The sequence below is a fragment of the Lepisosteus oculatus genome, chromosome 29 (genome assembly GCF_040954835.1).
Source record: "Lepisosteus oculatus isolate fLepOcu1 chromosome 29, fLepOcu1.hap2, whole genome shotgun sequence".
Taxonomy (NCBI): domain Eukaryota; kingdom Metazoa; phylum Chordata; class Actinopteri; order Semionotiformes; family Lepisosteidae; genus Lepisosteus; species Lepisosteus oculatus.
In genome coordinates, this window is record NC_090724.1 from 7193734 (window position 1) to 7207052 (window position 13319).

At 45.8% G+C, this 13319-nt stretch overlaps 2 protein-coding genes across 2 annotated transcripts in view; both read left to right on the top strand.

Annotated features, from left to right (window-relative positions):
* The first annotated feature begins 397 nt into the window (after positions 1–397).
* Positions 398–6143, top strand: ndufa13 (NADH:ubiquinone oxidoreductase subunit A13). The gene is made up of 5 exons (XM_006639860.3): positions 398–539; positions 1533–1611; positions 3561–3632; positions 4785–4854; positions 5883–6143. Exons 1-5 carry the CDS (start codon positions 446–448, stop codon positions 6000–6002), a joined length of 435 nt encoding a protein of 144 aa, XP_006639923.1. The 5' UTR covers positions 398–445; the 3' UTR covers positions 6003–6143.
* Positions 6144–8573: 2430 nt separating this feature from the next.
* Positions 8574–13319, top strand: part of yjefn3 (YjeF N-terminal domain containing 3) — a 38483-nt gene continuing 33737 nt past the window's right edge. The window contains exon 1 of the mRNA XM_069185910.1: positions 8574–8790. Coding sequence (XP_069042011.1) covers positions 8732–8790 — 59 coding nt within the window. The 5' untranslated portion in view covers positions 8574–8731. The remainder of the gene's footprint in view (positions 8791–13319) is intronic.

Genomic DNA, 13319 nt, shown 5'->3' on the forward strand with positions numbered 1-13319 from the left:
TAACTCAAAACAGGCACTGAGGTGCCAAGCCATGCAGAGCTTTATAGATGAACATCAGGATTTCAAAATTGACAAAACCGTAGAGGAACCAGTGCAAGGACTCCAGTATAGGAGTAAACGGTTATCGGTTAGAGTTATCATATCGCATATCTTTAGGGGACGATGGCATTTACATCTTGATTTTGGACTCCCGTTGATCTTCTGGGGTAGGGAAAACTATTGCGTGTAATAAGGAGAATTCAAAGTAGTCCTTCCAATTTCCATACGCACTGCTGCGTTCCCACTAAGTCAGTGGTAGTTTATACTCCACCTGCAGTACTCTGCCAAATCCAGCATGGCGGAAGCGTGCTGTCGGAACGGAGGACGTGAAGACGTCATCAAGAAGCGTGGCCAGCGTGTCAACGTCACAGTTCTGCGCGGTTTGCAGCTGCGGTGAGGAACCGAAATGGCGACGTCCAAGGTGAAGCAGGACATGCCTCCTCCGGGGGGCTACGGTTCCTTTGACTACAAGAGGAATCTCCCGAAGAGAGGGCTTTCCGGTCAGTACTGATGCCGCTCAATCGATGAGGGTAAAAAGCGCGGAGGCTTGTGTTTCCCCTCTTTAACCTGGAGGTCTGTTTGGACGGCAGACGTAGTCCTGGGCTCCGCTTGTCTTTTCGATAGTTTTGACACCTCTGTCTGAGCTCAGAATTTATAGAAAAATGTAATGTTGTAATTGTAAAAACAAAACAAACACTTCCACGTCTATTAAAGCCATAAATGTATCCTGTTTTCTAAGATGTATTGGACTCATTTCCTTTGTCTTTGATGTAGTGTTTACATGCAGACATAGGTCTCATAAACGTTCATTTTTAATCTACACAGATCTTAATATAAAACGGTTTTTGCATCGCTATATATGTAATGGAAACGATCAATTCTTACTTAGGACAGTTTGCATGCTCCGGTTTTGTAGTATAGGTGTATCCGTTGTAGCTTACCTGTGAGTAAGGTAATGACATTCACCAGGGAGGAATGAATGAGTTCTGAAAACTCGCTTTTCGTTTTCCTGTTTTTTATTTCTCCTTCGAGAAAGTTTGGTTTATTTTTATTTAGGTTTCTATTAAATAACACCACCGTCCAGAAGCGTGAGAATTTCAGGTGGAACACGTCAGTGATGCACAAAAAGCTTACGTGTTCAGTCACATCTCACCCTAAAACTCTGGTTACAGTAATTACAGTCCTTACTTTCTATATTGGCCCAGTTGGGTTGTTTGATTTGCACGCAGTTAAAGTCGTAACACAATGTATAATACATTTCACAGACAGTCAACCCTTTTAACAACTAAGAAAATAAAAATAAACATCCTGGAATGAAGTTAATCATCTGGTTTTTGCACCAGGTGCTCTTTTGGATTGGCTATTGCAGTTTCTCCTCTTCTCCCTGCCCCTGGGGTGGACTGATGCCGTCCCCCTTGTTCCCCGAGCTTGAGGAGTAGTTGCTCTCTGACAGTGGAGTTGTCCGTTGATCTTTTCTTTATTGTCACTTTCAGGGTATAGCATGTTTGGTATTGGTATCGGGGCCCTGCTTTTCGGTTACTGGCGACTCTTCAAGTGGAACAGGGAGAGACGGTAAGCTGGCCTTTCTGGTTCAGACTGTCTTTCAGAGAATTGCTTTTCAGGAGATTATATTTATTCTAAATTAAAAAAAAAACAGTTTTTCCCATATTGTTTGTTGGTTTTCCCCAAAGAAAAGTTTCCTCTGTGTTTATTACGTATATGTCATGAAAGAATTGTACTGTACAAAAACAACGTTCTGGACTACGTTCAGAGCAATCATTCTATCAATATGCGCTTTGTAAATAAAACATTTCAATCTGTTCCTTTTAGACTCTATTTCCTATTTTACCCTAAGAGACAAGGAAACCATCTAGAGCAGAGGTTCCCAACCTATTACAGCACGCGGCCCACATGACTGACCATAAAAACTGGTCCCATACAGAGACCAGGCCGTCCTCACCGTTTTGAAACGGGCTCGCTCTGTACCTCAGCAGTAGCCTCATCGACACCGGTGATCAGAGAAAATACGTGCATACGAGCTACAAGCATGGCTTTACAAAGACCGATTACTGATTACAGAAGGAGTCCAGTCAGCACCTCACAAAAAGTAAATAAAATAAATAAAAATAAAAATAAAACAAATATTGTAAAAACTAAGGCACCAGTACAGCTCTTTTCTTTATTATGATATCTCACACGCTTAACGCTAGCCTTGTCCAAAACAAAACTGAACGGGCGGGATCAAACGAGCTGAAAGTGTTTCCAGAAGTGTGGGGCAGCCTTCTGTGCCCATGACCTTATGAAGACGCTGAGAAGCAAAAATCTGCACGGTAACTATCAGAACAATTCTTAAACAGAAGTAGATGTTAACTCCCCCTCCACTGGACGCGTGAATGCACAGTGACTCAATAGCAGCGGCTTGTCTCAGTTCCCAGGCACGGAAAGCCCAGAGCCAGGTACTCACTGCTATGTTTTCTCTTCTTTAGTTTGGGTTTGGATTTTGGGTTATCGGTATGAGACACTGAAGCAGTTTCTGTGCTTGTAGATGGGCCTTCCTCTGTGTCTCATAAGAGAACCAAACACAAGCCATTTCTCCATGATATGAAGGGTGATTAGGCAGTTAATACTACATTCTGCATTAGCTTTCTCGTCATGTCACATCTAATAATAATAATTAATAATAATAATTGCTCACACTTCTATAGCGCTTTTCTGGACACTCCACTCAAAGCGCTTTACAGGTAATGGGGACTCATTACCTGTAAAGCTGTCATGCAGCATGCTAAGCCATAATATCTATACATTATTTATATTGTTATTTATATTATATATATATAATGTTATATATTTATGATTCTTTCACAATTACAACAATCATTTGACAGCCCCTCTCCAGTACTGCCCACTGGCCCACAGGTTGAAAACCGCTGGTCTAGAGTAGTTTATTGCCATATGTACTTGTACATTAGAATGTTTAATTTCACTGATCTCTTGGGACATACACAGTGCGGCACATTGTAGAGATCAGGAACAATAAATCTGTTGTGGCAAAATGAAATCTCTGAATATTGTCCCGTGTGGATACAGTTTTTCAACTAATTTCTAGTTGTATTTGCTTAAACCTTCCCATTAGCAATGGTGTGTCATGGAGATGTGCCCGCCCTCAGAGAGAGCTGCTTCAGTGGCCGCACGAAACTGAGAACACGAATGCCCATCGGCATTGTGCCAGTATAATTTGCCCGGGAAGGGTGCCCTGTCCTGCCCCATGGGGGGGGGGGGGGGGTTGTCATTTACTGGAGGCCCTGAGAGGCTGATGGGAAAGGAAGTCTGTCCTTGGGGTTGGCAAGTCTTGGGGATCCATGACTATTTGAGATTGTTTTTTTTTAGAGGCTCAGGTTTGTTAATGTGTCCGTGTGAAAGACACGCCCGTGTGAAAAGGTCTCGATAAAAAGAGAAAAAAGTCTCCCCAGAGTGCGGAGTCGAGGCCGCGCGTCATGATGGGTGGTGTTTGCGTCTTCCAGGCGGCTGCTGATCGAGGAGCTGGAGGCTCGGATCGCGCTGCTGCCTCTGCTGCAGGCCGAGCACGACCGCAGGTGAGGGCGCCAGCCGGGGTTCGCCGCACAGGGGAAGAGGCGCTGGTTCTGGCGTTCCGCCTGTCGGGGGGGAAAGTGGAAACTTGCAACGTGGGCTCAAGAGTGTGTAGTGTTCCCCTCCTATCAAAAAGCACGCAGGGCTCCAGTGGGTGAGATGAGACGAGGTGGCACAGGGCGGCTGGGGAGAGTCTTGCAGGCGGAGGGGTTTGCAGAGGAAAAAAGGGAGGAGACTCTTCGGGGAAATATGTTTCTGTCATCGGATTTTGAAATGTCCCCCAACCCAAAAAGTTTGAACGATGAGCAGTCAGAACCACTGATATAAGCTCTTGCAAATTTATTAGATTCAGTAATCACTTTTGATCCAAGCAGCCAAAAGTCTCCTAGAAAAAAGTTGGAAATTGGAGCCAATTATCACTCGTCCTAAAGCCGCCTTGGGCCCCAAAATTCTTCACTTGGAGTGAAATGTCTGTAAGTAGTGTGGGAATGCTAATCCGTAAATATGATTCTAGAGAACAGAACAGCAGCAACAGAAGCACTTGGTGTGATTTGACTTGACCGCTTTCTCTTTTGATCTTTAACAGATGTGATGGCTGTCCTTAGTATTTCCACTGGGGATGGGGGAAAATTGTGGCAAATTCCTCTGAGATAAGAGTCCTTGCTTTGGCTGTCTGGGATACGTAGAACAAATAAATACAGCAATTGTGTGACTTGTGGTCTTGGGATTGTCTCGTATCGACTGCTTAAATAATCTAAATCTTTTTCAATCGGGAGTTTGAGGGGATACTCGATCAAAGTGTATAAAAGGTTAGCAGATGGGGTCAGCCCAGGGTTCTGCTTAAGAAAGCAGCAAAATAAAGACATGGGCTTTCAAATGGAGAGGGAATGCAAAGGGAATTCATTTAGGGTGGAAAATAGGAAACACGTCTGTACACAAAGGGTTGTAGGTGTCTGCATCTGCTTCCCAGCCAAATGACAGGGGCTCCAACTTGAGGCTTCTGAGAAAATAGCTAAAGGGGATTTGACATTAAAAAGCCAAGAAGAGCCTGATTCTTTTTGCTGATTGTGCGGTTTCCCCCTTTAAGACAAGCCTGTTTATCTGGTAGCCGTCTCGACTGTTTTGCTGACTGCCTGCCCCCCTGTTCTGTGTTCCAGGACGTTGCGGATGCTGCGAGAAAATCTGGAGGAGGAAGCCAAAGTCATGAAGGACGTTCCCAACTGGAAGGTAAAAATCAAGGGTCCCCCTGCCCCTGGCTCAGTGGCTACAGGGTGATGCTCAGTTTGAGCACGAAGCACGTTGTCCCTTGCTACACTTGCACGTTCTAAACATTTCTTAAATTACTCCTGCAATGTCAGCCTGACTTGCTGCCAAATGCCTTGAAAACCATCCTTTCCTGGGGACTTACAGAATCCACCTGCCAGTTTCTGTCAGATAACTCAGCTGTGCGGCAGGCTGGAGGAAGGTGCCTGGTGTCAGGGTTCATTAGACACAGGATGTGCTGATCGTGGGGGATCAGCGGTGTGCTCTGTCCAAATGTGGAACTCAAATGAGTGCTGTGGGGGCTGGAAGTTCATCACCAGCGAAGGTCATTTATGAATAGTTATTGGGAAAGGCTGTCAGGTGATGAGCAGAGGTCTGGGGATGGAGGATCACATTTTTGTGTGTATGCAGAACAAGGATCTAGTGCCATTTTTGGAAAACATGGACTTCAGAAAGTATTTTCTCCATATAAGCTCCCAAGTAATTTGCTGAATATTTTTGCTTTTAAATTCTCACTTATAGCGTCCTTCCCAAAATTGTTTTTTGCTGGGCTTTCAGCTTCAGACATTTAGTGTCTCAGAATACGAGCATCAAAATGTTAGCCATTGGGTCGGTTTCTCTGAGTGTCATACGGTTATGTAACCTGTGTTTGCTCTAAGTGAGCAAAAAAAAAAAAGTCTGGTTTGCTCTCATAAAAAGGCTTTTGTACTTATTTCTCTGCATAAAGCTATTACTGTCACTTTCTGTAGTTCAGAGGTTTAAAGAAATTGTGGTCATGACAGTATAAACTCAGGATGTTTGCAGAAACAGATTTGATGTATAAAATCATGAAATCTCAGAAGACCTTGGCTTTGTGTGAACAGATCGTAGTTATATTAGGATATATTTATCCTTTTTTCTTAGCAGCTGTTTGCTGCCCAGCCAGCACAGTACTGGCCCTTGTGCTTGTGCTTTCACAGTGATGGTTGGCTCACTGTATCGTACTTTTTCAGGTAGGAGAGAATGTGTTCCACACAGACCGCTGGGTCACCCCCATCACAGAGGAACTTTACAACCTCCGGCCACAGGAGGAGCTGTTGCACAAGAAGTTTGGTTTCCAGTGGTACGTGTAGGTCTGTCCCCCCTCCGAGGTCGTCTCCGTCGCTGCTCCTGGCCCTGCTGTAGTGGAGGACCCTGGGATTGCAGTCGCCCCGCTGTCAACGCGTCTTGTAAATGTTTAATATTAAAATACCTTTTCTCTGCTTCCAAAAAAATCTTCACTTGGGTGTCTCCTTCTTCACAGTGTGCAACTCACTAATGCCTGTCGGGACGTGGTATTTTGGACACCACCTGCACTACGTTCCAATGCGTGCGTGTTGGGTAGATTATATATAGCCCAAAACATACCAGAGCCTGAATTCAAAGGTGTGACCTGTGCAGTTTGGTGAGGTGTGTTTCCTTGTGCTGTGTGATCGCATTTCCGTGACAGGTTTTGTTCAGGAGCGACTTGGTGGGTTTGTGCTTGCTGGAGGGCGGGTTGGCTTCATTGCTACATTTAGCATCTGAAGATCAAAGAACACACTTAAGGCTTTCTCCTGTCACAAGCGATCGCTTCCTGAGCAGTGTTGCAAGTTAGCCTTGGAGAATCTAATCAGGGCCTTTGGTCTTGGAGAGAACCGACATGGTGATGATCTGTGTAATTTTCCTTTCCCATCCGGTTACACGGGCTGCAGCGAGCTGCTGTGCACTTGATTCTTCCTGATGTTTGTGTGCGTTGAACTGTAATTATTGCTGTCGGAGCAGAGTTGCTTAGGGCTATTTGTACTTGTAGCCGTCAAATGAATGTCTAACACTGTAAATGCGAATGCAGTAGAGTACATGAGGACAGAGTTCTTCAAAGGAATTCCATGGGGGAGGGCAATAGCAAAACATTTGCCTGTCTATAGAGATCAGTCACAAGCATATTAAAAAGGTCAGGAGAGAATAAAAAAATCTAGTTTTCTTTGGGCTGTGGTTCCCCCTTGTTAACACCTGAGGGCAGTACAGAACAGCCTCAGATTAGCTGCAGTGTGTTGTTTTGTGCATTGCTTTGGGACATTTGCTTTGCTGGCGGGTAAAACACACAACACAACACACAATACATATTACGCAACGCGAAGCCGTTAACAAATGAGTTAGGTTTTTGAAACAAAGAAGCAGTTTGTGGTCTAGTGCCATGCATTCCCTTAAAGGAGGTCTTGCAGTCTTCTTTGCTGGACAGTTGCTAGTGAGATTAGATGGGGGGTTGAATCTGATGTCATCTGTCTCAGTTTAAAATGATAAATTATCATTTAAATAAACAAGTGAATATAAACCTATGCTCAGCTACCCACACTGTCTCATATACAGTATTAGTGGGACAGACTGTATTGTTTTGAACTTCCCCCCCGCCTCTTAAAGTACCAGATACATTCTCCCTGCTCTATTTGATTCAGCAGCTGTGCCTTTACAAGCTGCTGTCAGATATACGTGGACTATTCAGTAGTTCCAGGAGCAGCCTGTAATCATGTCTGGCACAGGGTTCTCATGTAATAAGGGGACAAGTAAGGACACTGACATGCCTGCCAGTCATCTTCCTTGCCATTGCACCTGAGACTGTTTCCGACAGTACAGTGCAGGCTCTTCCTCACAGAACAGCAGCACCATCACTAGTAACACAACGACTGAGACGATCTGGCTGACAGGACTTGCAGAGCCTGTGACTGCTTCCATTATTTGTCAAACTCCAGAACGCTATGCATGTTTGCAAGAGACGGCCATCTGCCTCTCGCAAGCAGAGCACAGCTGTGTGAACGTGGCAGCGGGTTTTATTTTCGTGCTCAAACACTGAGAAGTGGTGTTGGGGTGCCTTCTGAAGATTGGGGGCGGGAGGAACACCAAGTGCTTAAGCCAAGCTCTTGCCCTTGTGACTCGAGGAACTGGACATCCAGAAAGTGGCCAGTGTGGCCGACTTCTTCTGTAATCGCCTCCTTTCTAACGAGCCGGCAGATTCTGTATCAGGCTTGCAGGCACTGGGGTTGTGCTACGATTACAGCCCATAAACCTGTGTCTCTCAAGCCCTCCCCTGAGCCAGGAGAAAGGGAAAGCAGACAAGAGCTGACTGACCTTTGTGTTCAGAAATGTGGCTCCTTTCACAAATCAAGAAAGGAAAGGATTCTCTCTGCCAGAGTCCTCTTGTTCTCCCCCCTCTGTTTCCAAGCTGCGTGGCCCTTTGCTTGTTAACAATGGCCGACAGCTCCCTACTGTTCAGATGCTAGAGATCCTGAATTTCTTCCAAGTGTACAGATTTAATTTCTTAAGCCCTAGGACATTTCTCGACCCTGTTCTCCCTCTGTGCATGCCTTGTTATTTACATTGGTTTCTAAAGCTGTCATTTTTTCCCCTTTTGGCACTGTCATTTTAATTAACCCTTCAGCTAAAATTGTCAAGCCCTGGGCCTAGCTGTGACTGACATTTCAATGAGTTTAACCCCCACACCCACCCCTCCTCTCCCCCTTTTCCAATGTGTCGGCTCCATCCAGCTCCACTCTTCTGCTCCTGTGTGCTACAGGTTGATAGAGCTGCTCTCACGCAGCTCAGCCAATCGGCTTGCTTCCCCTGGGTCTCCCTGCCTCTTAATTGGCTGTCGTTGTGAGCCACCGCTGCTGATATAAACAGAGAGAGCTACTTTTATCAGAGAGGGAGAGAGGGGAAAACAGATTCACACACGGCCAGGCTTTGGCTGGGAGTGGGAGTGGAAGACTGAGAGGGAGCAGGCTTGGAGAAACCAGCTCAGACTCGGCGCTCGTTTGCTGCTGTCTGTCTCTCCATCGCGGACCACGCAATGAACCACAGCTCTATGGAACCAGAACCGGAACCCATTGAGCCTCTCCGGTACCTGAGGTAAGACAGCATGGAATGAACCTGGGGTGGGTTAGGACTGAGTTGGGGGGGAAGGGGAGCTGTATTTCCCGTGTCTTTATGTGAAGAAGAGAAAATTGCATCTAAGCATAATTCCTAGTTTTGCAGGAGAGCTGTAATGGATAAGCATATTATACCTTATGACTTGTTCACTTGTTAAATGAGAACAGCCTGTCTCTTAACTCACACTGGCATATCTGGGCCGTGGATCTGCAGTGTCTTTGATTCCTACAGCATTCAAGCGGAGATTAATCTTTTATTGGGATCAGTCTACATCTCTTGACGTCAGTTCTGTTTTTTTGGGAGGAAATGTCCATCTGAATGAGAATTTGTCTTGTTTTAAGAATGCCTGCTCAGTTACTTGACTTACCTCTTTCACTCCCCATGATACGCTTTGCCATTGGTACTGAAGTGACCGAAAGTGAGGTCTTTCTGGTAGTTGGGGATTTGTCAGGGGCGCAGGAGGTTACCCGCTGTAACTGTCCATCACAGCCCCTGTTTCATGTGTACCACTGACGTCCTATAGAACATGTAATGATACAGCACAGGTTCTGACACAAACCTCCTAAGTGACATTAAAGACGAAGGCAGTGAGCTGGAAGTGTCCCATTAGCCACTGAACCTAGCAGTCTGCTTAGTGCAAAAGGTTTTTTGTTGTTGTTGTAGGACATGGATCTGAGTGTGCCGAAAGAGTCCGAATGCACAGAATGACCAAAACGTTCACTGAAAATGGTTTCCGTTATCTGGGCAATTGTAATTGTGCTGGGCTTCTCGAAAATGGTCTGTACTCCCTCCTGTTGTCCCTCAATTTAAACTCTGCGTCCCCCCGTTGTTGATATTGAGGGCTGTCCTCCTTCTTGTCAAGTAACTCCTAGCGACTTCATTTTTGTGACCTCCCAGTGTCAGCATTCGAGGAAGCGGCCCTGGGATCTCCTTTAGTGTTGCTCAGGCTTCTTGGGATCGGGCGTCCTGGGACATCCTGTGTGTCCTTTATGAGGATCCTTCTGCTGGAATAGTCAGTGTGCACCGCGGTCCCCAGTCTCATGGACGCAACTCCAGGATCTAGTTCCTTTCCTGTCAAAACAAGCCTGTTTTACACGGATGGAGGAAAATAAAAAGGCATGAATGATGCCGAGTTGGGGGGCTCAGATGTAGAGCCTTGACACACTCCCGCTGGCGTTGTAACAGTACGCCATCAGAGGCCAGGAAGACAAGTTACAGTGTTCAGTGAGGTTGGGAGGTGCAGCGATTTTCTGTGCGCCTGTTCAGGAAACGTGCTGCTTGTTATAGGCGATGCTGCTGGGTTTCTCTGCTAGTTGGCAGCCGAGTTGTGTTCTGCAGCCTGGCTTTCCCTTGAATCCTCATTAATTTCTAATCACATGATCGGCTCCAGCCCGGAGCTCTGATCGGCAGTAGAATCCGCAAACCCCAGACTGCAGCCCCGTGACCTCGTGTTTCTGACAGCTCTTGTGGAATCTTTGATCTTTCCCGTTTTTTTTTCACCTTTCAGAATCTGTGATCCACCACCCCCCGCCCACCTTCCCAAATTTAAATTGCCGCATTAAACAGCGTCTCGGTTTGGCACGGTGGTATGGCAGCTAGTCTTGGATCTTTGGCCCTGGGTTCGAATCCAGCCTGGGGCACCTTCCATGGGCACCACATGGGCGCCCTTGGTCGTGTGCCCTGCGATGGACTGGCACCCCGTTCTGTTGCCCAGTGTTTCTGGACTGGGCTCTAGCTTGCTCCTGCCCTGACTAGGAACAAATCAGTCAAATTAAAAAAATTGGCTAAAACAGTCCAAACTAGGCATTCAAAACAGAGCCTGACATAGATGTCACCCTAGTCATAGGAAGTCTCCCTCTCCCAGTGCTGAAAATTAAAATAGCGGAAAATGACAAAATAAAGACTGATGGGCCTGATGACGGATTGGTGGACAGACACACTGTCTCGCTCTTGAAGGGTTCTGTCGCCAGCTTTGCATCTTTTAAGCACCTATCTTCGTTTTTAACATTTGGGTTAAGCGACTCCTGAACTTAATCTGCAGCCGGACGAGCCTGGAGGACCTGGGCTGTCAGTGTTGTAACCCCTCTGGAGGTGCTAAGTGGGCATGTCATTGAGACCGCTGACTGCTTCCTGGCAGTTTGTAAGAATTGCTTTCAGATTATTTATCGCCGAGGAACATCACGCGATTCCAGGCTCGTTTATGTTGCTGAAATTAAAGTTTCTAGCGTACTGCCTGCAGTGTCTTGTGGATCTGCTCACGTGAAAGGATGCTTTATCGGCAAACGCTCTCGCACATCGGCGAGGAGATAGAGACACGGTTGTGATAGCAGGAGTGCCTTGCAGGCTTTTTCACAGCAATGATTTAGTTCCTTATGTCAGTGCTGAAGATGTGTGCTTCCTTTGTTCTGGTGGTGTTCCTTCTGTGCTTTGAAGGCTGTGAGATCATGCTTCGACAGTCTCTGACAGAGCTTTGAGAGCTCTGTGCTTCCTCACGGTGATGTGGGGACACAGTGTGTTCTGCATGCAATTGCACAAACCTAGATTTTTGGAGCAACAGGAGGGGTGTACCTTAGTGTAGCATTCGCAGAAGCCTAATGATTCTTTCTGGGAATGGAATGAAAGGACAGGACACAAAGGAACGACCCGAGGAACACAGAGGGACAACTCATGCCTTCAAAAACACTGTTTCTCTTTATCTGCCCTCCTGTCTAGCTGCACAATGGAGTTCCTCCATTTGCCTGGGTGTTGACGGAGATGTGTATGTTGTTGCAGCGGTTGGTTTAGCTTCGCTTGCAGCTTTCTGGCTCAGAAAGGCTTCCGTTTTTCCGTTCTCTCTGCTCTGGGTTTATTTATAGGCACCATGACCAGTTTCAAATTCAATAACCGTGGCAAAGAAGAAGATGGTGTGTTATCTCGCAGTGCAGTTGCTGTAATGGCCTGAGCCATTAAAGGCACATTAGACTTGAAAGCTCTAGGTTTACAGAATTTGTCCTGCAATTCCTTATAGTCGGCAGGGAGGCAGCCGTGGCGAAATTAATGGAAGAAATACAAAAGGATGCATGTTTTGATTTTTATCCCTGGTTTTAAAGGATGCACACTTTCATATTCGTGCATGCAGATGGCCGAAGCGTGCTGATTAAATTCAAAATCTGCAAACTGTTTATGTTGGATAACCTTGATCTGGACGGTATTATTGGTAGCCTACGCTCAAGTTATAAGCCCACATGTATATAACATGGTTATCAGTTATTTCAGAGGAGCAGATGGTGTTTACATTCTATAGCAGCCTGCACATGAAACTAGAAGATGTTATCAGACACTTGGGCAGAACTGGTAACCAAGGCATCATATCCTTCAATAACTGTCAGACCTGCATTCTGGGAAGCACATTCTGCTATACTGGTATTTACTGTCAAAATTGATGGTTTTTAGGATCATGTGGTGTGTGTGATCATGTAAATAAATATTTCAACTCTAAGGCGAGTGTGAGCTAATTAGCGCAGGCTGCAGACGAGCACTGCTTGTGTGGGGGGAGGTCAGCTGGTTACTGCAGGAGGCTCGAGAATTATGAGTTTGAGTCCAGTGCTGCAAACCTTCTGCTTCGCAAGCGGACTTGACTTTAGCTTAAGAGTGTGCGCAGGCCGGCCCCGTGCTGTAAAGAGCGCGCTGTCTGGTGTGCGATCGGCTGTCAGTTGAAATGAAGCGCTTGCGTTTTCGGAAACAAATTGAAGCAGATTCCCCTGCCTCTTCATGCTCTGCACTAATAATGCTCCCAGCTTGTAACAATGTTTCTAACAGGTCTCCAGGTTAATTAGAATTAATTATCTGTGCCTCTTTGTGCACAGTAGGGAATACACAGCTCAGGAGGTGTGTCCTCAGTTTTCCTTAGGGACAGTACCCTCTGTCTTTCAGCCAGGCAGAAAATGTAGGACACACTCCTGCTTTCCTTCTTCCTTACTGCTGGGCTGTTTTGCCTCTTTTTTATTTCTTCTCAAAGGAAATGGGATTGAAATTGGCCATCTTCAGTTTTCTGCCCACCATTCGAAACCGTTCGTCTTCTGCCTTCCCCCCCACCCCCGGCTGCAGAAAATAAAGTGGAAATATTTCCACTCCATCTCCAGAACAAGAGGAAAAAGACATGTTGCTAAGAATCCTTCACACGCTGCTTTTGACATCAAAATGTTCCCCACCTGGGCAGCCTGTGCAGTGTTGCCAGCACAGAAGTAATCTGCTAAGGGGTTATTGCTGGGGATGAGATTTCAAAAATGTCTCCTATGTAACATGATTAGTACTCCAGGAAGACCAAAATGATTGACCACAGGAATGTAGATAAGACTCTGCATTACAGCCCCAGATTTGAATATTTTTTAATATAAACTGTAGGTACCTTTATGTTAACTGAACATCAGGTACTTGATTACATTCTTGTTAAATTACATAGAAACCCAAACTATTAAATATGGTGCATCAAAAGAAACCTCTTGTAAGTGTAAGAAATTCACAAAGCT